Here is a 27,760-nt window from a genome sequence, read left to right as displayed (position 1 = left end):
AAGAACACATCAAAACCCTTTGCTGAAAACAATGCTTGAGATTTTTTCTCATTCACTCGGTCTGTTTAACAACTTCAATTGTTTGTTCCAAACCGATGATGACCTGTTTCATAAGACAATAAGCCAAAGAACTAGTCAAAATATCCGCCACGAGCTTTCAGGATTTGCCCTGTATATGGACTGTTTGAAATTCATTGAAAATCGATGAAAAATTACCTTAACATTTCCCAATTCGGTGAGGAAATTTGACATTGGAAGGATATAAGTGTATGACTTTGCTTGTAGGTTATCTATTGTTTCATGCTAAACGAGTTACATTTGTTTTACAGAGTAATTTAAGACAATTAGGATGAATTCCTCATCCATATGAAAGGAAGATTAAATTTTGAAGATTCAGTTTTTGAAACTGTCTCTAAGCCAATCCCATATCCAAACACTTAACTAGCCTGGATAGGATAAAGCAGATTAAAGCAGACTGGGATACCAATTTGACCTAGCAGTACGGAATAATTTATATCTCGAAAATTTGGATCCTAAAAATTTGTCAGCTAAAAATGCTTGGGATACTTATGGATCAACCTAAATGCTGTTGGAGTTATTTGTTTTCCCCATCTCATAATACAATTCGAATGGATATTAATCCTTCTCTTCTCTGAATCAATTCCATGTCCAGACAATTATCTAGCCTGGCTAGGATAAAGGAGATTAATGCAGACTGGGATAGCAATTTGACCTAGCAATACGGAATAATTTATATCCTGAAAATTTGGATCCTGAAAATTCGTAAACTGAAAGTGCTTGGGATACACATTAATCTACCAAAATGCTGTTGGAGTTGTTTGTTTTCCCCTTCTGATCATACAATTCGAATGGGTACTGACCCTTCCCTTCACTAATTTTGTGGCTGAGAGAATACTAAGCGAGTTTAATAGCATCAAAACTTTTTATCTCAACCGTCTTCAGTAGCTGACGACTACTAGTCTTGTAATTTCATTACATACTGTTTAAAATCTATAAGAAAATACTTGGGATAATTCTTACATAAAAGGCCCGCACGCGTGGAATGTATGATAATGATTTTTTTTGTGGAGCAAAAAGTTTTTATTAGGGATTTTGAACTAACCAATCGGACTGCGAGAAAAAGGAAGTGAAAACACTGCATAAATTAAGAAGAAGCATATGCAAATTTAGAATACAAACAAAAGCAAGTCTTGGAACTAGGTAGGCTTTTGAAATTAAAGGGGTGTAATTTGATTCTAAACCTAGGTTGGTAAGATTCTTGGCTCTTTTAGTGAAAATTTAGACCAGCAAGCTGTAGGCCTATGAGCAGTTGATATTGAAGTTTTAATGACTAATAACTAGGCTAGCATATAGGCCTATTACCCTAAATTGTAAAAAAATTGACTAAGCTTTGGGACCTTGTCTCTAGACAGAGGTACAAATTCAGAGTAAATATTGATACCTTTCTGTTGCTGAGCTATGAATTAGGGGAACACACCACTCAATGCCTTTCTTATGCTCTTTCTGAATGCAACAGCTTAATTGCTTTAGGCTACTAAGAAAATCCAATTTTAAGCCTTTTATAAACCCTTAAAGATGATAATTTTTTCTCTTATTTTTGCTAAAAAGGGTTGAAAGCAACACTGCTTCCTTCTTAATATAGCCTACAGAGTAGCCTAGGCTAGTTGTAGTCAGGGGCAATTTGAGGGGGGAGGGGCACACCCCTCCCCCCAACTTGTTTGTTATTTGGTAAAATTTGGCATAAATTATGTAGCAATTTGTTAAATTTACAAATATCACACCCACCCCCCTCCACAATAAAATGCCTCAGGATGCCCCTGGTTGTAGTTAACACATTTCAACTGCAACTCCAATATCCTTTATGACCCCCTCTCAATGTATAAATAGGCTATATAGCCCAAGTTATAGCCTATATTTCCTGTTTGTTTTCTGGTTCTTGATTTAATCACCATTGACTCAGTTATGGGTACACAGCTTGAAACAAGAGTGACAGACATCAAAATGCTGCCTTTAATAGGATGAAAAAAAAACATCTTTAAAGGTCTGTAAAGGGTTAAAAGTTGAATTTCCAAGTAAAGCAATTAGGCCTATCATAGTCTATTTAGAACATTTCTATGAAGGGGGGTGCTGGATTTCCCAGCATTATTTAAAAAAAGACTATCAGAAATTAAATAAAAAAAAAAATTTCAACTGAAAGTAAGGAGCAACATTAAAACTTAAAATGAACATAAATTATTATGTATATGAAGGGGGTTGCCCCCTAGTCAATTTCTCACTCTTTATGCTAAATTTTTTTTTTTAATACTTTCAAAAGAGCTATCTATTCTAATTTACTGGCTTTTGTGATTCAGGGGTTTGTGATTTGAACAAAATTTTAACTTTAGCATAAAAAGTGAGGTATAGACTAGGGGGACATGCATAAAAACATATGAATATAGAAGTTTCTTACATAAGTTAACTCATAAGTTACATCAGAACAAAATTTCAAGAAAGCCATTTAGCAAAAAAAAAGTAAAATTAATATGCAAATTTTGTTTTAATTATTCATGTATGAGCCAAAATCAAAGCTACATTAATTCAAAAACATTCAGAAATTAAATAATAAAACAAGTTTTTTTTAACTAAAAGTAAGGAGCAACATTAAAACTTAAAACAAACAGAAATTATTCTGTTTATGAAAGGGGTGGTCCCCTCCTCCACACCTCACTCTTTATGCTAAAGTTTGACTCTGTCTCAGAACTTTATTTTTTAAAACAATAAAAAACTTTAGCATAAAGAGCAAGGCATTGAGGAAGGGACTGTCCCCCTTTCATATTTGGAATAATTTCTGTTGTTTTAAGTTTTAATGTTGTTCCTTACTTTCAGTTAAAAAAAACTTGTTTTTTTATTTAATATTATTTAAGAATGACTCCTTTGAACATTCTGTTTTTTGAGAAGTTGGTCAAATGGTTTGTGGTAATGAACTGTAAGCAAGGAGTCATGCAGCTTAATAGCCACCAAAACTCCAAGAAATAGAGTCTTGATAACATTGGATACATCAAAAGAATCAAATTTTGATGCCTTGTCAAATTATATAAAGCTTATCAAGTTTAATTTTAACAATCAAAAGTTACAGGCCTGAGAAAATTTGCCTAATTTTGAAGAAAGGAGGAAACACCCCCAAAACATCATGATCTTACTGAAAATCATACCATCAGATTCAACATGTCAGAGAACCCTAATGGAGAGGTTTCAAGTTCTTGTATACAAAAATATAGAATTTTGTACTTTTTACAAAAAGCAAGATCATGAGTGCATGTTTATTTGTTTGTTTTTCCTGTAGCTAAATGTATCAAACCAGTTATCCTAGAGGATCAGGAGAGGGCTCATTTTATCAAAAATCAAAAATTTCTAGTCTAATTTTAACTGACCAAAAATATTGGAGGGCAGCTAGGCCCCCTCTCATTTTCCATTTTGTCCCAAAGGTGTCTGATCAAAATTTTGATATAGCCATTTTGTTGAGCTTAGTCAAAAGATCTAATAACTATGCCTTTGAGAACAACTTGACTCCCCACAACCCCTGGGGGAAGTGCTGCTAGCTATTAACTTTGCCCATTATATAACTTTGCAATAATTGTTACATATATGAGGGGTTGCCTCTTCCTTATTACCTTGTTCTTTATGCTATTTTTTTTTAACTATTAAAAAGCTTGTTATTCTAATTAAATGGCACTTGTGATTCAGGAGTCTTTCTTAAATAATTAGAACAAAAAGTCCACCTTTAGAGTAAAGAACATCAAAGAGGGTTATGTATGTAATAATTCTTGTTCATTTTAAGTTTTAATATGGCTACTTTAAGTTGAAAAAAAATTTGTTTTTAATTTAAATAGACAGAAGCTGTTCAGCCGTAGCTAGCTGGAAGATGGTTGATAATATTTTTTTTTTTATATAGAATTTAGATTATAGTTTAACATCTAATTCATCACATATAATTCTTTTATTAGCAGCCATTTTCTTGTTGCCCATAATCTCTGACAATATTCTCTCCTTTTTTAGGATAATACACAAAAAATAGATTTGTGCATGTATTTTGATAAATACTGGCAAAAATATAAAATTTAGTTGAGTTAACTGATTGTTGTATATCTATCAGACATGCATTCAGAGGCATAATGATCTCTTGTAAAGATATTTTGAAGCATCCACCTCTACTCCTCCATCCAGAGGGCACTGAACTTTGATCAACTTCAATAGGCTAATCTTTGTGTTATAAAAGGGGAATCATGCAAAATAGGTCTTTTGCTCAAATAAGGCATAAAAAAGCATTTTGACCCTTATATCTTTACACTGTCCCAATTTATAAGGTTTTAACAATGTGTAAAATGATTTATTGAATTTAGGAATTTAACCCTTGATGTGGCTTAAAGTTCTAGGTCTATTGGAATAATAGGACTTGCATTAAAACAAAAACTAAAGACAATGAAGAAGAGATACAAACTCAAAATTCAAGTAAAACATATGTCAGAATTCCAATAGGCATAGACATGTCATGCATAGAATCCTCTAAGCCCTGCAGATAGCAAAAGGGTAGGGATAGTAGCAGGGCAATGCCTTCCCAGGCTGTATTTTTGGCCCTGGACTTATTCCTGAAAGTTGTAATCACCTAACTCAACCACCATACTTTCCAGGGTAGCAAGAAGCCGCTTAAACTGAAATTTTTCAATATCTTTTCAGAACTTGGAAATTATGTATATAGGTTTAAATAGGTGGAATTGGATGATAATTTAGACTAGGCAAGTTGGGATTGGGTGACTACAATCTTAAAAAACCTTGTTTTTCAACATTTAAATTTAGAAAGAAATCACCCCTACAGTCTAGCATTTTTAGATATAGTTATTCTGCTTACAAAACTTGTCTTAGCTTAAATCTGCTAAAGATTGAGTCTGTCTGTGATTTAGGTTCTTTGTTCTAACCTTAATATCCTATGTCTTGGATTAGACAACATTTCCCAAGAGTAGGCTCAAGCTTTGAATAAGTGTCCAAGATCAGGCTCCAATGTTGACTGTCAGTGCCTTTAAATATTCAGCATTGTTTAGGGCTAAAATATTAAAGCTCATTGCATTCTTACTACGAAAATTTGGTAAAATATAGTTTTGAGGCTTCTTGCTATCTTAGAAAATAGTTGAGTTAGGTAAATTAAACTTTCAGGAATGCATTCAGAGCCTTAACGTCATGAGAAGATATTTTGAAACACCGTCCTCCACTCCTTCTCTCTCCAGAGGGCACTAACCTTTGATGGCTTTTAACAAACTTTGTGTTATACAGGGTGGGCGGAAAGTAACTCCCTATTTTGATTAATAAAACAATGTACATTATATTTATTTATTCTCAAAAAAATTAATCATACAAGGTATAAATGGTAAGTTATCTCTGAAATTCAATATGTGCCCCAGATCTTTCCACCAGCTGCTGCAAACGTTCAGGAATGGCATCCACTGACTTTCTCAGAAACTCCGCTGGGATGGTGGACATGACTCCCTTAATTTGATCCTCCAGTTCTTCGAGTGTCTTTGGTTTGGAGCGGTAGACTTCTTCCTTTACCCAATCCCAAAGAAAAAAGTCGCAGGGTGTCAAATCCGGGCTCCTGGATGGTCATTCATGTGGACCACGACGTCCCAACCGACGCCCCGGAAAGCGAGCATCCAGCCGTTCGCGGACAACAAGAGCAAAGTGTGGTGGGGCGCCATCTTGCATAAATATCAACTCGTCGATGTTCTCCCATGTGCTGACAACTGGCCAGACTCTATCACGCAACATATCATGGTATTGTTCAGCATTCATGGTGTTGCGCAGAAGAAATGGGCCCACAACCTGATCTGAGGTGATACCACACCACACCGTTACTTTGGGTCGATTTTGCTGTTTTTCAACTGTCATCATAGGATCCTCTCCTGCCCAGTAGTGGAGTTGTGACGGTTGACAAAGCCTCCGACGTGAAACACAGTCTCATCAGTCCAGAGGATGTTGCGGAAGAGATGGGGCCACTCTTCATGCCAAGCCAGCATGATTTCTCCGAACTCCATGCGAATGTCACAGTCCTCATCCGAGAGTGATTGGCAGTAGTGCGGCTTCCACGAACGCCAGTTCAACTGTTTCTTGAGCACAGTTCGCACTGTGTAGCGGATGAGTCCACAAGCAGTAACAAATTATATACAATTTATAAGTAATTTAAAATAGGGAGTTACTTTCCGCCCACCCTGTAAAAGTGAAACTTTAAGAAATATGCCTGCTCAAATAAGGCAGTGTTTTGAGCCTCATACCTTTGTTCTGTCTCAATTTATAAAGTTTTAAAAATCTCTAGATCTGTTTCTTAAGTTTAGGAAAAAAACGTTAATGAGGCTGTATGGATTTAATTGTATTTAAATTGTATTTAAAATTGTATTTTTATTTTTAAAAATAATGTATTTAAAGTTTTTTTTAAAATTGTATCTAAATTGTATTTTTTATTTTAAAAAATAATGTGTTTAAAATGATTTTTTAAATTATATTTAAATTAGTTTTTTAAAAGTGTGTTTAAAAACTAAAGCCAGTAAAAAGAGATTCTAAACTTAAAACTAAGGCATTTCTTTTAGAATCCAGATAGGTATAGACAAGTCATATATTCAATCTTTCCAAGTCCTAGAAATAACAACAGAGTAGGCATAGTAGATAGGTAATACTTCCTGGGGTACATTTTCAGCCCTGGATTCATTCCTAAAGTTTTATTCACCTAATTTAACTACTTTCCTAAATAATAAGAAACTCTTAAACTAGAATCTTACCAAAAATTTAGACAAAACCAATGGTTGAAACAATCCATCTTCTAGGTGCTATTGTAGAGATTTTACATTGATTTAACTGTTCAAGTGGTGATATGTAACTTTTTTCTTGAAATCGATGTAATGGCAAAAAAGCACTACTACAGTAAACCTACTGCTTGGAAATTTCATTGTGTGTCTACAATTCAGGTATATATTTGACCATCAGGGGGGGGGGGGGTAAAGTGTAGTTGAACACCTTAAGGAATAATGTTAGTAAGTATGTTAGAGTGTGGTATTAGTATTGTGCTCCCACTCTCCAGAAGGAACAGCTTTTAATTTCTGAAAACTTCTTTACAACATTCTAAAATATTTATTAATAACATTCCTTAATGCAAAGAAATAACCTCCCTTTCCCCTCCTATAATGGTCAAATTTATACCCTAAACCGCATATACACAATGAATTTTCAATTGTACTCTTGAAATAAAACCTTTATTGGCTCTTTTCTCAAAATTAATTTGGTAGCAAACAAGGAAGCAAATGCAACAAATCTATGGAAAGTTCATTGCACATGAATAGTTTGGGAATTTATATGGCTATTAGGGGATGGGGCATAAAGTTTACTGGTTTGCCTTAAGGAGTCATATTAGTAAATATTTTAGAGGCTTTTGATGCATTTTTCAGAATTTATCATTGAAGAAACCAATTATATTCTAATTGAAAAGTTATGTGAAATAGTAAAATAATTTTCTATAGACAGGCTAAGGCCTTTTCTAGAATTTCTTGCTAGCCATATTAGTAACTGTCATATATTCCCTATATGTTGCGAATTTCTTGAACAGTGAGGACTGAAGTTAATAGTGAAAAATTTGACAATGATTAAAATGGTCCTTTCATAATTGTCATATTTTTAAATAGAATTAATTGACATATGAGCAAATAACATGAATAGATTTTACAAATTTCATGTGTCTCCCCATCTACCAGTGTTTGTATTTTTTGATTAGGGATGATCAACTACATTAATAACACTTAAGATAAGATAAGATTTATTGCTGAAAAATGGCCATCACAAGCCCAAAAGGGCAAAATTCCACTTTAGCATTAAATACAGCGAAAAAAGAACAACAAAAACAAACAATCAAACAACAACAGAAAATTATAAAAGGGTCAATGTCAAATACGTAAAACATTAAAAACAAAAACAAAGTAAACTCATAAAATTAGAAGGACAATGTCAAGTCAGCAAAAAACAAAAACATTTTTGGCCAAGATTAAGATGGGCAAGTAAATAGGACTTCAGCATTGTCATCTCTTTTGATAATATGAGGTCAAATAACATGGGTACCTGTCATATTTTTCCTCTTCTTTGGGTGTTTCTTTTTCCTTGAATAGTGATGATTGTATTCAGCATGATACATTTGACCAAAATTCAGATAATCAAATAAATGTTTCATTATTATCATCTTTTTCTCAAACACAATTTTTTTAAATATTAATTAATCTGTTCAATTATCTATAGACTAATCAATGGGAAATTGCTTGAAAGGCTCTGCAGTTGATGATGTTGGTCTCTTAAATCAAGATGGACGAAGTGATTCCCAGCAGTCTGAATATGATCTACCACCACCTTATGAGGTAAAAAGTTTTTAAGTGATAATTTTAACAAGTTTATAAATGATGATATCTTTTATCCTCAACTCGCTTTTGAATTTTCATCTATGTTTAACCACAGTTAATCAGGAATATTATTTGGGGATAGGAACCATGGCTTCCTTCAATTTTCAAGGGTAGAAATAGTCACAGATTATGCTGGATATATATATATATATATATATATATATATATATATATATATATATATTAACAACTTAATAACTCATTCAATCTTTTCAGTGGTGTCCAGTTAGCCCTTCACTTTAAAAATGATCCAGCTCATTTAGATCTTGCCAAAATGATATGAGATTTGCCATATCAGGACTGCCACAAGGTCCCTAAAGTCCCTAAAATCAAGCGAAGGTTCCTATTGGTCCCTTAAATTGATAAGTCCCTAAAATCGAGTGAAGGTCCTTATTGGTCCCTTAAATTGATAAAGGTCCCTAAAGTCCCTTTTCTTGCTTTGGTTTAAAGCTCCGTATCCTGAAGGCTACCAATACTTGTGAGTATATGGTATTCAGTATTTTTGTTTTGCTTGAGATTCTTGGAACCTGTTTTGGCTTGTCTTAGAAAGACTAAACTTGTTGCTACATAGGCTACAGCGTTACTGTCTGGCCACAGTAGACAGACTAGTCACGCAGAAGGGGTGACCCTATTTGCCTCTGGAATCAAAAGACTAGGAGGTGGCAAGGTTTGGTTGTTAATTACTTAGGAAACTCTTTTCTGGGTGTCACTTTGTTGCACACAGAGGAAAAAAAAGAGAATGGATCTAATTACAAATATGAAGGCAGTGGTATTAAAATCAGGTTTCTTGCGCGATTTTGAGCTTATATGCATTTCTTGAACTATTAAACTACCTCCTTGCACCCTTTTTTATTTGAATACATTTCTGGTAATAGCCTATATGTTTGTCTACTAACTTCTTTTTTTAAAGTTTAGGGTTTGAAGTTTCATTTTGAATTAGAATGGGAAAGAGTTAATTCTGGGAGACTTGGTTGGAAAAGAAAGATGCGACAGAACACCCAATGAAAGAGTGGTGAAGAGCTGTTCTGGGAGATCTGTTCTCTTTTTTTTGTTCTATCTACAATACATCGCTTGTCTGCCATAAGGGTTCCTACGCTTTACTGCAAAACGCCAGAACTGCAGAACCTATGAAGAATGTTACTATAAAGTTAGCACCAAATCAGATTTATCTCTTGGCACTATCTTCCATGGAGAGAGGCGAACCGACAAAACAGCCCTTGCACCTAGGTGCTTGTGTAGTGAGGGATGAAACAATTACATGGACTCTGAAGATGATTGAGTCTGACTATTCTGGGAAATCGACTGGTGGAATAGCAGATGTATATGGAAAAATGTTCTGAGATACAGTGATCAAAAACTTTTCCTTTGGGTGAATTAAGTTTGCTTATATTTAAATTGAACCTCTTGGACCCTATTTCTGGAAGATGATCCTTGATGAAGTCGGCAGAAAGCAGTTGTTGAAACCATTAAATTTTCTTCATCCTGATGAAGTTTCAAAGTCAGTTTCTGCTCACAGTTTATTATACGTTGCCATGAAGTTACCTACCTAGATGTAAAAAGACATGTTGGTTGACGAGTTTAAGCTAGTTCAGTTATCTGGGCTTCCATCAGAGCCAGGAAGGATCGACGGCAAGGGGAACAACGTGATCCAGGGAGGAAAATGTCCAAACTCGTCTGAAGTCATAAAAAATGCTTTGACCATTTCACACTGGTCTGCCAGCATTGAGCGGGGTTTCTCCCTTTTCGGGCGAGTTCTCAGCGAAGAAAGAGCTTCAGTGAACAAATAAACTTTGAATACAAAGCTGTTTATGATAGATAGGTGGGGCAGATTTGGAGGACATGAGCAAAATGTTGCTGTCACTGAAGACTTGATAAAATTGGTCAAATCCCCTAGAAAGAGCTATGATTTGTACCTACAGCAGGAAAAAGCCTTAAAAAAAAGTCTGAGAAAGAGCAGAAGGACTTGGAGGCAAGAGAACGGCTGTGAGAGCAGCAGCTCGCTAAAACCTCTTTGAAAAGACAGACAATAGAGACTCTCGAAAAATCTCTCTAAGAAAAAAAAGAACTGTTTGGTTCCAAGGAGCAGCTTGCAGACGAGCTACTGAAGAAAGCTCATAGCTGGCTCAAAATGGCACTGAAAGGAAGGACATTGTCAAGATACAACTAGCACAGGCTATGATAGATGGGACTTAAAGAACCAGCAGCAGTTAGAGTCAAAGAAACAGTTACTGATCACATCTCTGTTCCAGTAGAAGGCAGTGCAGAAAATGGAAACAAATAGGTTGTTTGTTCTAGTTACCATACCCTTATCTCTCATCATATTTTTGTATCTGAGATTAAAGCGTTCAAAAAAAGAAGCTAAAAGCTCCTCCCATGGCATGATGATTCTGGTGTGGTCGGTTTCTTAATTATTACTTGGCCTCGGATTTTGGAGAGATGTCTACAAATGGTCATTCCCATTTTTTTTCTTAGTCAAGTGTCATTTGCTGTTGGGTCACTGCTCTTTTTTTGAAAGCTTTCTGAAAACTGAGTTTTTGGGCTCATTTTGCTTCTAGAATTGTCCCTAGAGAGGTCCCTTTGTTGACTAAGAAGAGGTCCCTAAGTCCCTATTTTTCACCACTTGAACCTGTGGCAGCCCTGCCATATCTTAATATGACCACTCTTATTGTCTGTTGAAATAATTCTCTTCTTGAAAGTGCTTTTTGTGAAAACTAAAAGTTTAACATCACCAACTGATGATGCTTGTGCAAGATAGACTATGGAACTGCTTCCCCCTCCCCCTAGTAAATTCTTTTCTACAAAGTATCAGTGTTTCCCAAAAAATTGTGAAATGGGCAACTTTTGGATACTTTGTTATGTATTTTTTTTTATTGCTTCTTGTTTTTTGCTTCTTATATTCTGTTATTGCTTCTTGTTATATTAACCAAGTTTGAGACTTTATTTGACCAAGTTCGAAATTTTGTTTGTGTAGAATGTGTTGTGTAATTATGGTGTTGAGCTCTTATGGTGTCTTAAGGTTAATTATGGTGTTGAGCTCTTATGGTGTCTTATGGTTAATTATGGTGTTGAGCTCTTGAAGGGGAGTTCTTAGCATGCCTTCTTTATGGATGCATATACAGCTTTGATTGAGCAAAATCATGGTATTAAAACATTTCTTAAAAATAAAAAAGTCTTTTACCTCTAATTGTCCTAGAAACTTTAAAGAAAATTTTGCTATTAGCAAGGCAAAACATTTTTAGACAAAAATTGAAAATATGAGGCAGTCAAAATATTTCATTAGTTCAAAGACAACTTTTATGTCATGACTGCCCCCTGTAATTTTGTTTAGTTTTCAGAATCAAATTTTTTTCTCATTGCATGAAGAAAATTTTAGTCTTTTGGTAAGTTTGGAAATGAAAACATTTTTACATTTTCAAAATGTTGCATATTATTCTTTTTGGTAGGATGATAATTTTTTGTGTTGATTTTTTACCAATAATCCTCCTATTTCTAATGATCATATTTTTATCATTATAAGTGATAAAAGTTTATAATGATGTTATAAAATTTTTATAATGACGTGACTGAAACTGGTTATAAAATTTAAAGCTTGTTCTTTCTAGCTTCTATTTTTTTTATCTTTAACTACACGATCTGTAAGAAATTTAAAATTACAATCTACATATATACGTTCTCGCTCTTTATAGTTGCAACGTTTTAATTATACAGCAAATATATTCAAAGATTAAGTTATTCATAGAATTTACCTTCGAAAAAAGCAGAGAATAGGTGATTAAAACAATTGTGACGCTTTGGATGTGAAGGAAGATTTATTTTGTAAGGAGAATTAATTACAATGCTAAAAGGAATGAAAAATGATAAGACCCCTGGTGCTGATAGTATGGTAAATGAGTTTCTTAAACATGGTGGTTATGAAGTTGGAGATAAATAACTGAAGATTATGAGTACAATTTTTGAAAAGGGAGAAGTACCTAGTGATTTTTAGAAAAACTCTAATAAAACCCTTCTATATGAAAGGTGATAAGAGTGAGTGTGGTAATTGTAAAAACATGGGCCTGGTTTCCACAGAAAGCAAATTACTTAGAATGGTGATACTTTTTAGACTTAGAGCTGCTGCAAATAAAGTTTTAGGGAAAGAACAGTTTGGTTTTAGGAAGGGTAGAGGATAGATCAACCATATTTTAACTCTTAGATTAATAATTGAGAAATACCTGAGAGATCAAACGCCAGTAGTCCTTAGTTTTATAGATTATGAGCAAGCGTTTGATCAGCTGTTTGAAAATTAGTGTTAAGAAGACTAAGTCACGAAGACTAGCAATTAGTGAAAATGGAAAGGTGATGTTGGGTAACGAGAAGATTGATCAAGAGGACAGGCTCACATACATAGGTAGTAAGGTGAAGGTAGGAAGTATCAATTGGGGAAGTATAACTCTCCTAGCCTTTGATTATACTGATGATTTAAGCATCTTGATCCTAGATGAAAATGTTAGGAAAATAAATAAATATTTGTAGAAATTGGGAGTTCAGGGTGCAAGAACAGATTTGAAAATTAATGTTAAGAAGACTAGGCCTAGTCACTAAGACTAAGTCACTAAGACTAGGAATAAGTCAATGTAAAGAGTAATGTTGGGTAGCAAGAAGATCAATCAAGTGGACAAATTCACTTACCCAGGTAGTACTATTAGTAAAGACGGTGGGTGCAACATTGCTCTGAAGCATGAGTGCTCTGAAAAACAGAGTAGGATTTGCTAGATGTTTTCCAGAGAAATTGCCTATCGATTGTATTGGAACCCAACTGACTGACTATCTCAAACAATAAGCTTTACAATAAATATGGTTCAATCCCGCTTTCTGATAATGAGAGAAAGGTTGAGATGGCCAGGGTTCGTTCTGCAGAAGAAAGATGACAGATTGCCAAAGATTATCCTTATCAGTCAACCATCTAAGGCCAAACCAAAAGCAGGCCGTCCTTAATTGGGGTGGGAGGATGTCTTAAGGAAAGTTTAAAGGGAAATAGAAAGTTCCTAGGAGAGTGTCAAGAGGTAGGCTTCCAATTGATTGGGATCGAGGAGGAACGTGCGTAGCTGTGTTGGCCTCAGGTGGCTTGGTGCTGCATTGAGTTGTTAGTAGTAGTAGCAGTAGTAGTAAAATAGCCTATGGTTAAAATTAACGATATACTTCGAAAATTAAAGTTACTAATATAGAGTAACACTAAAAACTCCACAGTTTGTAAAAGCACAATTTTTGTAAATTAAGAATTCTAAGCATTATCAGAATAGCTTGAGCTACAGAGATTGCAGGGTGTTATTTTGATGTCAGCAAACTCTATTTGATTTCCCTATTTCACCATATTTTATTGCTTTGAATTGTTCAGATATTAACTTGATTTTTTTAATTTTGGGAAATTTTTAAGGTAATTTTCTAAATTCCATTCCATATTATCATTTCCCACATTAATAATAAATAAGAAAAGACTTGGAATTTTTGGAATGGGACTTAGAAGATAAACATAAATTTTTCCAAGTTTGAAAAAAGTTGTTTTGATATCTGGACAGTTAAAAGTGTTAAAATGCAAGTATCATCAAGTCCATTGGTTTTACTCTTTATAGACTTCATCGACGATATCTTACACATCCAGTGGACGAATTCAAACTACATCTCTGTCAGAAGAGGAACAAGTAAAAATGGCCAAACGAATTGGGCTTATCCAACATTTACCCACAGGGATCTATGATGGGTGCAAGAAAAATAGAGAGTGAGTCACTAAAGCCCATTACTTTGTTATTTTGAATTACTCTGATCTTGCCATTTGGTATTCTGGCCATGGGTATAGTGATTTATGATGGTTGCAAGCAAAATAGAGAGGTAGTCATTTGTATCCATTTGTTGTTATATCATGTTGGTCTGATCTGGCTTCTTGTATAGCAACCTTTGATGGGTGCAAGAAGAATACAGAGTGAGTAATGTATGTCCATTACCTTGCTATTTACTATTAGTCTTATCTGGCCATGGGTATAGTGATTTATGATGGTTGCAAGATTCTGTTTACTCTGTTTGCGTTAAAGTTTGAGGTTTTGTCTCAATTATTTAAGAAAGACTGCTGAAACACAAAAGCCGTTGAATTTGAATGAGAAGTGCTTTTAGAGAACTTCAAGGGTTTTTAGCTTAAAACCCAAGGGTCAAAGAAGGGGCAGCCCCCTTATATATGAAATAATTTCTGTTCATTTCAAGTTTTATTGTTGCTCCCTACTTTCAGTTGGAAAACTTTTTTTTTAATTTGACTTTTGATCGTTTTGCATATAATGTCGGGAAATCCCCCCCCCCCCCTCTTCGGGAAATATCCTCCCTACGAAAAGTTCTCCCCGTGAGAAATCTCTGTAGTATGGTTCTCTGATATGCTGAATCTGATAATCTGAATATGCTGATACGCTGAATCTGATAATCTGAATATGCTGATACGCTGAATCTGATAATCTGAATATGCTGATATGCTGAATCTGATAATCTGAATATGCTGATACGCTGAATCTGATAATCTGAATATGCTGATACGCTGAATCTGATAATCTGAATATGCTGATACGCTGAATCTGTTAATCTGAATATGCTGATACGCTGAATCTGATAATCTGAATATGCTGATACACTGAATCTGATACTCTGAGTATGCTGATACGCTGAATCTGATAATCTGAATATGCTGATACGCTGAATCTGATGGTGTGATTTTCATTGGTATTGCTTGTTTTTTTGGGGGGTGCTTTGCCACTTTTTCGAAAATCAGGCATATTTTCTCAGGCTCGTAGCTTCTGATGGGTAACATTAAATTTAATGAATTTTATATGCTTGGAATCAGTTTGAAAAACCAATTCTTTTGACGTGTTAATTGTCGAAATTGTTTTTCCTAGGGTTTTGGTTACTATTGCGCTAAGTTGCTCCTTACTTACAGTTCGTTACCTTGAACTGTTTGATTATAGAACGCCGAATCAAATCAGAGCCATAAACCAGCTTTATTGCCAATTATTCACCTCTTTTAATGTTAAATATTCTTAGGGAAATGTAATAATATTACTTGGGGGAGGATGACCCCTCCCCCCATTCATTGGGTATAGCGGGCTGACTTCAAAATATTGACACATTCATAAAATGGTAAATTTTTTGAATATGCATGAAACAAAAATGGGTTTTAGCTTAAGAAAAGTTTTTTGGAAGTCAATACTTTTATATTAGATATGAGGGGGATCAGTCTCAACCAAAAAAGTTATTCCTTCATGCACACACATGCAAAAAGTAAAAAAAAAAATGCTTAATAATATGGCTTAGTAAGTTTATCATGAGCAAACTTGTAATTTTTTTGTTTTTTGATTGTTCCTATTTTTCTGATTTCCTAAAATAAACATTCCCAAAGTATTTTTGTGTAGCCTCCCATGTAAATTCTAAGCATTCAAACCTTGAAAACGATGTTTATAGGTCAGAAGAAAAATTAGATATTGAAGTAATTCTTGAACTTTGAAAACTCTTAAACTTGAAACCTCGAAAACGGAAGTTTACATGTCAGAACAAAGCTGGATATTGAAGTAGTCCTTGACCTTGAAAACTTTTAATTTTACAATTTTAATCTTGAAAATAAAAGATGAGAGGTTAGAACGAAACTAGAAATTGAAGTAATTTCGGCGGATTCCGGTGGCACAGTCAGCTCTGCTGCTCCTTGGCATTTTTTTTTCAAGATCTTGGGATTTAAGTCCTATGTTGTAGATCTATGGAAGTGTACATACAACCAACAATGCCTGAAAAAGTTCATTAAGTGTGTACATTATTGCAATTTGATATCTTGGGCGTTTGTCCAAACCCTGGATTTTCCACCAGTAAATCATTGAACATTGTTAAAATCTCAAGTACATCATTGTTGCTGAGAACAAGAGTTTCTAAAATTAAAGCCATGCAATATCCAATCCAATTGGATAAAGCAATATCCAATCCAAAGATGATGGGTTACTTACAAAAGTGGGAACTGGCGGTAGTGTTGACGAAAATAACAACAATGCCATCTTGTGTCTGGCGTCTCTTGGCATTTTTTTCAGTGTAATAGTAAGTAAAAGTTATTTTAACTGTTGTAACCGGTAACTAATATGGTAATAAATCTCTGATCTTTTTTCTAAAATGAATACGATTATAAAGGTCGGGAAAATGCCAAGAGCCAAATGCTAGATGGCGTTGGTGTTTTTTCGTCGACAGTTGCGCCAGTTTCTTCTCTTCTAATTTACACATTCTTTTTTATCCAATCCATATAAAATTGCCAGGTCCAATTAAGGTGAGAGTTCGCAAGCTCTTAAAATTAAAGATGTTGCGTTAACTTTCGCTCAGGCGAAACTGTTGAGATAACCAAACAAAATGCATAAAAGAACTGCCATCGCCGTTTTACTTCTAAGCTATGATCGTATGGACTAGACCTAGACGGCTACGGCGGTTCTCTTTTCAGTGGCAAATAGCTGATCTTTACGGAAAAGATTTATGCGCCACTGCACGCCGCCTCCGGCGGCGTGCTATCGGCTGACGCCAATTTTTTATTCGGAAGGATATTCGGATCTGTTCAAAACACCCTGAGTGACACATTGTTCAAATCCAAATAAACAGGCAAGGCTGTTAAAGCCCTTTAGGATTCTGAAGGCAGACACTAAATAATAACACACGTAAATTCGAGGAAAACACGACACAAGCAACAACACTCTTAAATCTGTAGAGTCACTTCTTTTTTTTCAGACTTTTGAATCTCTTAGTTTACAATAAACGCTAGCGTTCGCTTCCCCCGTGTTTGTGTTTTCGTGATACCTGTTGTTGTACTAAATAAAATCGAGCAGTCACAATATTATACCTTTCGACCTAGTGTGTGTCACAGCACTCTTGTAGGTTTTGTTCTTTGTGTGCAGCAGAACACAGAAGAAGTTCGTTCGGGGAAGAAGAAGAGAAACAACAGGCAATTACTTCTTGCAGATACCTTATAGCATTTAACTTAGAACCAGTTTGGAGGCCTCAACTAGGACAAAATTTGAACAATGGAAGCTACAATGCATGTAAATGCAAGTTGATTCTGATTTCCATCTTCATTGTAACATGCAGAGGTGTCGGGGGGACGGGGGGGCAGCAACCCAAACTTTTTGAGATTCCGATAAACTTGGACTAAAATTCCGAAATTACGCTGAATCCAAGAAAACACGCAGTAGCTACAGCGGAATATCAAAATTCGAATCTTATTTCAAAACAATTTCCGAGATCCAAGATCGAGGTCCAAAATTCGGTAGTACAATTTGTAGATTCTGCGAAGGAAGTCTTGTAGTGGTATGTCTAGTTATTAAGTTTAGTTAAACCTGAATCAAAATCTAAAATCGTACCGAATCAAAACCAAAAATCGTAAACTTTGCATTTTTGTTTGCATTGGTTTGATCTATCTTATTTTTAATATTTTTTTTTGTCAATGTTGAACAGTGAGCAATAAAATAAGCAAAATATGGCCTTGGTTGCAAGAGTTCAAGAATATACTTTCAATTCACGGCTTCTTAGAAATATTCTTAACTTAGAATCGTTGATCTGAACTAAAGTTTTGATCTGGGTTGAAAAAAAAAAAAGATTGAAGATATTTTTCGACCAGTTTTTACCATGCAAAATTCGAAATAATTTAAAATGGTTGCGGTTCTTTGAGTAAATAAATAAAAGAGCTTTAAATAAGCTTTTGCATCGGAGATGCAAGCAATTCATTAGTACCTGACATTGTGAGGTCGTTTTATGTGACACATGTGAGGTCGTTTTAAAAAAGTTTACGATAAAGGACACTTTGTAACCATCTACATCCCAAATATTCGCGGCAAAGTATTTATTTTAACCAAGGTTAAAATAAAAAAAAACGAAAATTTTGCGTTTTCACAAAAAAGAAGTTGGAAACCTGAGCACAGTGATGGTGTGACCGAGAGAATGACAAATTATAGCTAAAGATCTTATTAAGATTGATCTTAATTTAAGATCTTATTTTAAGATTGATCTTAAAAGTCAATAAACAAAAAAAGTTTTTTCACCTGAAAGCAGAGCAACATTACAAGTTTAAACGAATAGTAATTACTGTGTACACGAGGGGGGCTGCCGCCTCCTCAATCCCTCACTCTTTTCGCTTAACTTTTGTAGTGTTTTAAAGAGACTTCTTATTCTAAATAAACGGCCCTTGGGTTTCATGAGTCGTTCTCAAGGAATTGGGACAAAAAGTCAAACTTTAGCCTAAAGAGCAAGGTATCGAGGAGGAGGCAGCCCCCTCACATACGGAATAATTTCTATTCATTTCAAGTTTTAATTTTGCTTCTTACTTTCAGTTGGAAAAACTTTTTTTAGAATTAATATCTGATCGTCTTTCAAATAATGCCGGGAAATCCGCCTCTCCCCTCCCTGCCCCCTCCCCGACAAATTTCTCCATGGATAGTTCCTTCCATGTAAAATTACCCCTGGAAAATTCCTCCGGACAATTCCATCCTCGCTGAAAGTTGCTCCCAAGAAATTTTCTCAAATTTTCCTGGAAAATTCTCGATAGCCGACTTTCACCTGAAAAAAAGACTTGTTTTTATTTAATTATGTTACTTAATTTCTGATCATCTTTTAAATCGTGTCAAACATTCTCCCTCTGTAGAAATGTTTCTCGGGAATGACCCCCCCCCTTCCTCGATGGCTAGGTTCTCCTGTGGGAAACTCCCCCGTAGAGAACTTCTGCCGCGGGAAATCCCTCTCTCCACGGGAAAACCAGGCAATCCAATTGCCTGGTTGCGTTGGAAACTTCTTCCGGGCGATTCCGCCGCATCATTTCCACGTGTGAAATTTGATCAAATAAAAAGAATCTCCTATAGGAATTCTAGCAAATTCCTCCGTGTAAAATTCCCCTGGAAAGTTCAGCCCTGGAATCCCATGGAAAATTCTCCCTGTTGAAAATCTCCCCCATGTAGAAAATACCACCCCTTCCTGAAAAACGTCTACACACATCCCAATAACAAATATTAAATGTAAGCAATTGGCAAATTTCATATCTTACAGCCCATTCTTCAGTGGCTAAGGGGGGGGGGGGTCATATCATCCCTGGAGGCATAGTTATTGGATCTTTCAACTATGCTAAACAAAATGACCATCTCAAAATTTTGATCAGATAACTTTGGGGGGGGGAAGCGTGTGGGAGGGCTAGTTGCCCCCGTTTCTTTTTTTTGTCACTCAAAAAAGGCACTAGAAATTTTAATATCCGCTGGAATGAGACCTCTCCCAATCTTTTACGACCATTGGTTCGATACGATCACCCTTAAAAAAAAGAAAAAAAAGACGTATCCTTGATCATTCTGGGGGGGGGGGAACGAAAATCCATGATTTTTACAGATGGTAGCTTGAAACCTCGATATTAGGGTTCTCTGATGCAATGAACGTAATGGTGTGATTTTCATTGAGCTACCTTGGCTTTTTGGGTTCGTCCCCCCCCCCCCGCACACACTTTTTAAATGACAGAAATTTTCTCATGATCGTAGCTTTTGATGGGTAACATTAAACTTAATGAATTTTACATATTTTGAATCAAGGTATAAAGCCATTTTTTCGTATCTATTGTCATCAAAATTCCGTTTTTTTACTTTCGGTTACTATTTGCCCGAGCTGCTCCTTACTTACTATTCGTTACCATTAACTGTTAGATAATCTTAATAGATGTATAAAAGCAAAATAACACCTTTAAAAGGGAAAATTTTCAACGCTGCGAGCCTCTTCAAGTAAATTATCTAACTATCCTGCAAGAAATCAAGTGGACTGCTACCAGTGAGGGAATAAGCTCTTTAAATAAATCCGGAGATTTTTTGGGGGACCAAGGCACACGGGCTCCCTTTAAATACCGCCACTCCCTACTCTGTAAGCTCTTATTCGCGTTTTCTGGTTTGAACTCAATCTTGATAGGCCTTTGCAATGTAACTTGGAGTGTTAGCTTACTCAACACACCAAAAATCAACCAATCGCGGCAAAAAGATTAGGCCAATTACAGACAAACCGGCGACGCGTCGTTAGGTGAAATTTTCCCCCACGCCGGCTCGTCCTTCAATGACGGCGCACCGTCGCAGGTTTGCATAAGGTTCATGTGTTCCATACGATTCATTAATCATTGTTCTTTTAGAAGTTAGGTTTCAATTAAGATTTCTGTTTTGCCTAACTGTTAGTGATATGTATCTGCTAAAAAACTACCTTTGCTACTTGTTTGGTCTGAATAACAGAGTTAAGAATGACTTTAACTACGTTCTAAGACCACACTGGCTATGCATGACGTTTGATAAAAAGGAAAAAAAAACATAAAAATAATTAAGAAATAAGGGTGATTTTCCGTCAGTTGAAAAAAGTGAAAGCGGAAAGAGGAAACAGTTATTTTGGCAAGGGTCTTCATAAAGCCGTCCTCAGTGCTTAACACACATACATACACACACACACACAAAAAAAAATCTTTAACCTTTGGAAGGGAACTATAACAAGACAGAGGAAAGAATTTCCCTGTCTTGATGTTTTTACTTTCAAAAGGCTATTGTTTTTTCTATTATTAAATCCATCATAGTAGGTTTACTCAAAAAACAAAATAAATTAACCTTTCATTTTAATTTTACGGCTCTTTTGTTTGAATCTTCCTTAAAGCACTGTGATAAAGAGTCAAAATTTAGCGTAAACAGTGAGGGAGGAGTAGCCCCCCTCACATGTGAAATAGTTTCTGTTTGTTTTAAGGTTTAATTGTACAATTTCTCGTGGAAAATTTTCCCGGGAAACTTTCCTCCCCGTGGAAACCACCCCCCACAGGAATTATCCCCCCCCCCCAAAGAAAAATCCGTACGTTTCCCAACAACAAATACTATATATGAACAATGGGCAAATTATGTAACTTACAGGCCTTTCCCCAGGAGCTATTTGGGGTCTTATCATCTGCAAAAGTATAGTTATTGGACCTTTCAATTATGCTGAATGAAATGGCTATCTCAAAATTTTGATTGGATGTCTTTGAGGGAAAAGGGGGGATAGGAGGGGGTCTTGTTGCCCTCCAATATTGTTAGTTCCTTAAAAAGGGCACTAGAACTTTTGGTTTCCGTTCGAATGAATCCTGTCCTGATCTTCTAGGACCATTGGTTCGAACGATCACCTTTGGGGAACAAAACAACAAGAAATAAACATGTATCCGTGATCTTCCTTCTGGCAAAAAATACGAAATTCCTCATTAACATATATTTTAACTTGAAACTTCTCTGATATTCTGAATCTGATGGTGTGAATGTCACTAAGATCGGTTACTTTTTGGAGGCGTTTTCCCCCTTTCTCGAAAATTACGCAAATTGTCTCTGGCTAGTAGCTTTTGATGGGTAGCATTAAATTTACTGAGCTTTATATATTTGGGATCAACATAAAAAGCCAATTCTTTTGATATATCAATTGTTATCAAAATTTTGGTTTTTAGATTTTGGTTACTATTGGACTGAGTCACTCCTTACTTACTGTTTGTTACCACGAACTGTTTGATAAGTCATAAGGATCCCAAACCTTAAGGAATTTAAATTTAAATTTCAGAAAGGAGACTCTCGCTTGTCTTAAAGTATGTATAAGCTGATTAGAATAGGCCCGGCCATGCACTCATCTACTATTAGTTTCCATTGAAAAGACCACTTGAAAAGATCACCTCTTTCTCTTTTTACTGAACCTGAAACTGGCTATTACTGCAATAACAAGACGAATAAGAAAAATAGAAGGGTTTTCTACTTTAGCATTATTAGCGCTGTTCGTCTTATTCATATTATTGCCTAAATATGCTGAATTTATATCACATTCATCTTTCAAGAGTAATTTTGGATTGCCCTGCTGTATCGTTCAGTATGGCATTTATGTGTATCTGATTTATCAAAATTTCAAAGAAATCTGATTTCAAAATACTCTAAATGTTTATCGATATAGCAGGATAGTAAACAGAATTCATTGAACGGATTGAAAACGCAGATTAATGGAAAACTTAAATATCCAAGAGTTCTTTTATCCTAGGATTGAATTTAAAGCCGCTATTCTAAGCAGTCTCCATATGTTTTTGTGGGGCAGAAGTATATGCCATCTAGAAAAAACAGCGAAAAATTGTAAAATTAAAGAGAGTGCTTATGAAAATCAGGAAATGGTTAAATAATGTTACAACGTCGTTTCAACAACATTTTGCGTCAATATTTGCTATTTTTGCTGGTAGAATATCCAACTCGGTAGATAGAGAGTCCTCCTGGCAAATATTTCTAATCCTGATAATTTAACATTCAGAACTAATTTTTCCAATTATTGTCATTTTAGGCGGAGAAAACATTTATGGTTAAATATTCTCAGAAGGTTCCTTAGAGGCTAAACTAACTACACAGGCTGCTATTATTTATTTCCCTTAAACACTACTATCAGTGTAGGCTGAAAGGTTATAGTGGCTAAAGGAGTAGTAACCTCTTATGGCTACTCTTGCTCTCACATAATTAATTATCAGCCAGGTTGATACTGCAATTTAATTGACTGGAGAATTTCTTTGTGGACTGTATATGGAGAATATGCAATCTACTAAAAACTGGAGCAAGAAATTAAAAATAGAGATGGTACTGAGGAGAATCTGAATTCTAGATGATGTTGCATAGGAGATGGCTGCAGGTGTTTTAATAACATTTTGCTTCTGTATTCTGTCTCTAGTATATTTGCCTGAGAGTTGGTTATCATAGAGTTGCACTTAAAGCCTTAGAATATTTTAGACGCCTAATACAGCTTTATTAAGTGATCTACCTGCCTTTTCCTTGTGGAAAAAAACTTGTTTGTCATCTACTAAAAAGTTCGGAAAATAACTTTAAAAATATAGATGGAGTATTTGAACATCATAGTATTAGATAATTCTGCATATCTAGTTGCTACAGGCTTTTTGATATAATTCCGTTTCTAAATTTGATGTAAATTAGGTTTTTGTTATTGGTATAAAGTATAACCAAGACGCTGAAAAATAATATAAATATACCTGAATATTGCGGCTTCACATCTGGAAAAGTTTATCAACTAAATAATTTGAAAAACGAAAACAAATCTGAGAAAGTTTTTCTTGTTGTTTTGTAAAATTAATAAACTCCTTCTGGGACAAAACTCGGTATACAATTCCAGTTTAACTGAAGCAAATAACGCAGACGTGCAAGCAGGATTCTTTTCTATGGGGCAAAAAAAACATTGGTAATTTCAATATAAAATGCCTGAAAATTATTAGATATTTTGGATTTGAGAAGCGGTGAATCTGAGCCTCACCTACTCCCTCCCATAACGTACATGCCAGAAATAACAAAGACTGAGAAATATTTTTTGTTTGGGATTCCAGTGAAACGAAATGATTTTTCTATTTAAAAACTCTTATGCATAAAAAAGGCAATTACAATTAATTAAAACGAGGATTAGGTTAAAAGCCCTTTAACATAACTGTATTTTGAAAAAAAGGGAACAACATAGTTGGCTTCTTCAACAGAAGCAAGTTGACATCTCTGATTGGCATAAATATTTCAATCAGTTTATTCGGTCATGTTGACCTTTGCTAAGTTCTTTGCTAAGTAAGTTCTTGGATTCAAAGGTAATTTTGGCGAGATTTTAATATGAAGTATTGTCGCTCCAGAGAGCAGGTTAAATGTGATTGTCTTGTATAAGAAATTTGCTTTAGTGGCCAGATTTTGACTTGGGAGTTTCATGACTTGGCATTCAAAGAAAACCAATCGGAATGAGGTTAATGAGATGGCAGATCAGCAGCTAAGACTGAAACATCACAGATATTACGGTCCAGAACCTTTCATTCCTATTTATCAGAGTTGCTGGAAGGCAGCTGTGAGGAGATGGAGCAATGAGAGAGCGGAACTAAATTTGCCTAGGAAGATGAGATGTAAAGAAACGAAGGAATTACTCCTGAAGTTCAACCCCACCCTGACTAACATTTTCGACTGAAAAGGCTCGAGACGAGAAAAGTTACAGAAGTCATAACAGGAATTGAATATTTCGGGAAATATCTTTCCCGAATAGGGAGGGGTGAATTCCCATTGTGCCAAAAATACGAGATGGCCTTCCACAGTGGCCATAAATGGAGCATAGTTTTTGGGGCGTAGAGGCAATGGGCCATGAAGGCCTGAGCCTACCCACTGATAGTGGATCCACCACTCCTCCTAATAATAATGATAATTCATGACTTGGAGACATTTAAAAATGTCCTTGGGCTTTTTGTGTTTTAAAAGTCGGTGAGCAGAATATTTTCCACTTGAGAGTGAGGCCAGGCAGATGCCACTAGGGCTATTTGGCACTCAACTCGCATCCTTTTATGAATTTGCTGATTGACTTTATAATTTACATGTCGAAAAAGTGAACAGAGGATTCTTAGCTGTCATAAAAAATATAATAAAGCTGAAATGGTATCAACATTTTACAAATTGAACGCCCACCGTGTTGATTGAGAATAAAATAAAACGATAAAATTGTTGTCGTGTCGTCAAAATACTAAATCAAAAATGGTTCTTATCTACAAGGATTTAAATAGATTTTCAAGATTATTTGACAGTTTCCTTTTTTAGATGCGTCATCTGTATGGTGGAATTCGTCAACGGAGACTGTCTTCGATTTCTACCATGTATGCACGCTTATCATACCGAGTGCATCGATGACTGGCTTATGAGAAGCTTCACTTGTCCTAGTTGTATGGAGCCGGTCGATTCCGCCCTTCTATCCACCTATGAAACTAGTTAAATCTGCATTTTCAACCCGTCGGGTGCAGACAAAGTGGATAGCGTTAAACGGTTTTAGTTTTTTGTCGGAAATATGCGTATAGTGTTTTCTTAATTGTATCTTCTGGTTTGTCTGAAACATTGTAGGTAGTTTGGCGTGTTTATTTTTTCTAAGATATTTTTTAGAGATATTTTTTTCTGTGAGCTGTGAGTTATCTTGCTTCAAATTAATTGGAGTGTTACATGTTGTCAACAAAATGGTTTACTTATTTATTATGAATTAAAACCATTGATATTCTTTGGTTATTATGGATAATGTCACAATTAATCACTTTAACCATAACATGTTTGTTCTCCTGACAAGTCGAAAAAGGAAATTGTTTAAAATTTATAGTGCTGTTTCTTGAATATTTTGGGGGGTAAGAATATTTGTGAGTCAAATAGAAACAAAAAGGAAAAAAAAATTAAAAATATCAGAAGAACAAAAAAATTTTGTTTTCCGTGGCTAAACGTAATTCATTTGCTTTAGCTAAGAAACCTAACTCTTTTATTTGTTAGCCCTGGTTTTGATGAGTATCTAGCTGTTTAATTAACACAATTTTTCACTGTTTCCCTCTAGCCCTCTTAATTCGTGTAACAAGAGTCATAAGGATTGTACGCGTTAGAAAGCACAAACTTTGAAGGGGAGATCTTGCCTTATTTTAATTCGGGTATAAAGTGATTAGAAGAGCCCCCGTCTCAGTGGCTGTCCTGACCTCTCTTGCGCCTGGGGCAAAGTTTTGATTAATGCCCCCACCTCTCCGCTTTCTTGCAAAAATTTTTAGGCCTAATTTTGACAAAATTCTCGTTTATTAACAAAATTTGAATACAAAATATCGCCAAACACATTAATTCGGTCTACTTACTTTTATTTTCTAGGAATGGTGATAAAATATGGGAAAAATGGAAATTTGAAATTACAAAATAATCATAACTGTTAGATTATTTATTTGAAATTTTGAGCCCCTACAATTTCTGCGCCCGGGTGCAAGTGTCCACCTAAAACCACCTCTGCCTCGACTTTATCTTCTTTTGGACCTGTAACCAGGTTTTAAGAATGGCAAACAATTTGGAACTGTGTACTATTTTAGTGTTTTTAGCCTTGTTCACGTAAATCTCTAAAAATGATGGATCCTTATTTTTATTTTATGATGATTAAGACGGGGCTCGGAAGGAGGCAAAACTTTGTTTAATTAAGATGTACGGTTAGTTTTTCGGACTACAAAAATAAGGAATGAGTACAACTACTACTTCAACCGATTTGTAAAAAAAATAACATCCCTGATATTGTAAAGGTGTGTTTATTTTATAATTTTTGCAACAACCTTTATGTGATGCGCATGATGTAATGTAGATTTTGAATCCTTTACTTTCAATTTCGTTATTTTTAAGTTCTGGGTATGCAGAAATTATCCGGTGGACACATCGTTTGATGTTTAGAAACACGGATATGTGAAATAAAACATGCATACTAGAAAGTTACTTAGCCGAAAATCCTTGGATGTCGCTGAGATTTTCAAAAAATAACTTAACATTACCACTCAGATTAATTATGAAATCCCCTAGGAAGCTTCGGCTGCTGACAATACCGTTTGGTTGGTAGAACAGAACGATATCAGCTCTTGAGCTCTTTTTTCAAATTACGTAAAATTTCGCTGGCTACCCTTTCTTCTTTACCTTTTATGTATCAACGGCGAGCTTCGGTGCAAGGAGTATTTTCCATGTCGACCGATTATAGTTAATGACAATAAGAAATGGGGCGTCGCCAGTATGTTTTAATTTACTTTTAGGCGATTATGAAATGGAATAACTTGTAATTGCAAATACATTAATAAAAACAATTAAAAAAGGCCATAAAAAGCAGTAAAAAGAAAGCGAAAGATCATGCTTTTGGAAGTAGCTGTTTAAAAATATGGAAATTATCACATTTAAAATTTATTATTCTGAGATGAGCCTAAAGCTACTTTAAGCTATTGTAGGTTGTTAATAGGGTAGGCTTGTATACTAGTCCATATGACAAGTTGCGTAGTTTGCTTTACAGATATCGTCAAAAGGGTAATTATTTCCCATCAGTAGAAACTATGAAACAAGTCAAAGGAAAGGTACATCGTTTCATATTATTCTACTACTTAAGCACCCTAGTCATGCGACTTAACTTTTTTTCTTCGTTTTGTTTGGCTATTTGCAGGCGCAAATACATAATTCTTTAGCAATTCTGGGCCCTGCGGTTGTTGAGGAAACTTCGAGTCCGTGTTACCAAGCAGAGATCAATCCAACTGTGCAGTCCATAGAATCTTTTAAACTTTCTATTCAACCAAGTTGTTACTTAATTCGAGTTCTGACTCGAATCAGAAATAACTAATTAATCATTAAACATGATTCATAAATAACAAATGATGGTACCTAATTTTATTAAATTTAGCGATGTTGAATGAATTTTATTACACAAATAATTAATTTTTATTGCGA

General features: G+C 35.2%; 1 protein-coding gene across 1 annotated transcript; it reads left to right on the top strand.

Annotated features, from left to right (window-relative positions):
• Positions 1-1,141: 1,141 nt before the first annotated feature.
• Positions 1,142-27,760, top strand: Rnf11 (Ring finger protein 11). Its single transcript, XM_089101484.1, has 4 exons — positions 1,142-1,221; positions 8,323-8,438; positions 14,090-14,235; positions 25,103-27,760. Exons 2-4 carry the CDS (start codon positions 8,331-8,333, stop codon positions 25,272-25,274), a joined length of 426 nt encoding a protein of 141 aa, XP_088957610.1. The 5' UTR covers positions 1,142-1,221; positions 8,323-8,330; the 3' UTR covers positions 25,275-27,760.

Source organism: Artemia sp. Qi Xiang Cuo, chromosome 15 (assembly GCF_049724085.1).
Source record: "Artemia sp. Qi Xiang Cuo chromosome 15, ASM4972408v1, whole genome shotgun sequence".
Classification (NCBI taxonomy): domain Eukaryota; kingdom Metazoa; phylum Arthropoda; class Branchiopoda; order Anostraca; family Artemiidae; genus Artemia; species Artemia sp. Qi Xiang Cuo.
Note: the sequence above shows the minus strand (reverse complement) of the source record. Positions and strands in the feature narration are given on the sequence as shown.

Excerpts from the sequence above, each read along its gene's own strand:
- Rnf11 (XM_089101484.1), top strand. The coding sequence starts at position 8,331 with ATGGGAAATTGCTTGAAAGGCTCTGCAGTTGATGATGTTGGTCTCTTA. Across the intron at positions 8,439-14,089 it reads ATCTACCACCACCTTATGAG|ACTTCATCGACGATATCTTA; the intron begins GTAAAAAGTTTT and ends TACTCTTTATAG. Across the intron at positions 14,236-25,102 it reads GGGTGCAAGAAAAATAGAGA|ATGCGTCATCTGTATGGTGG; the intron begins GTGAGTCACTAA and ends TTCCTTTTTTAG.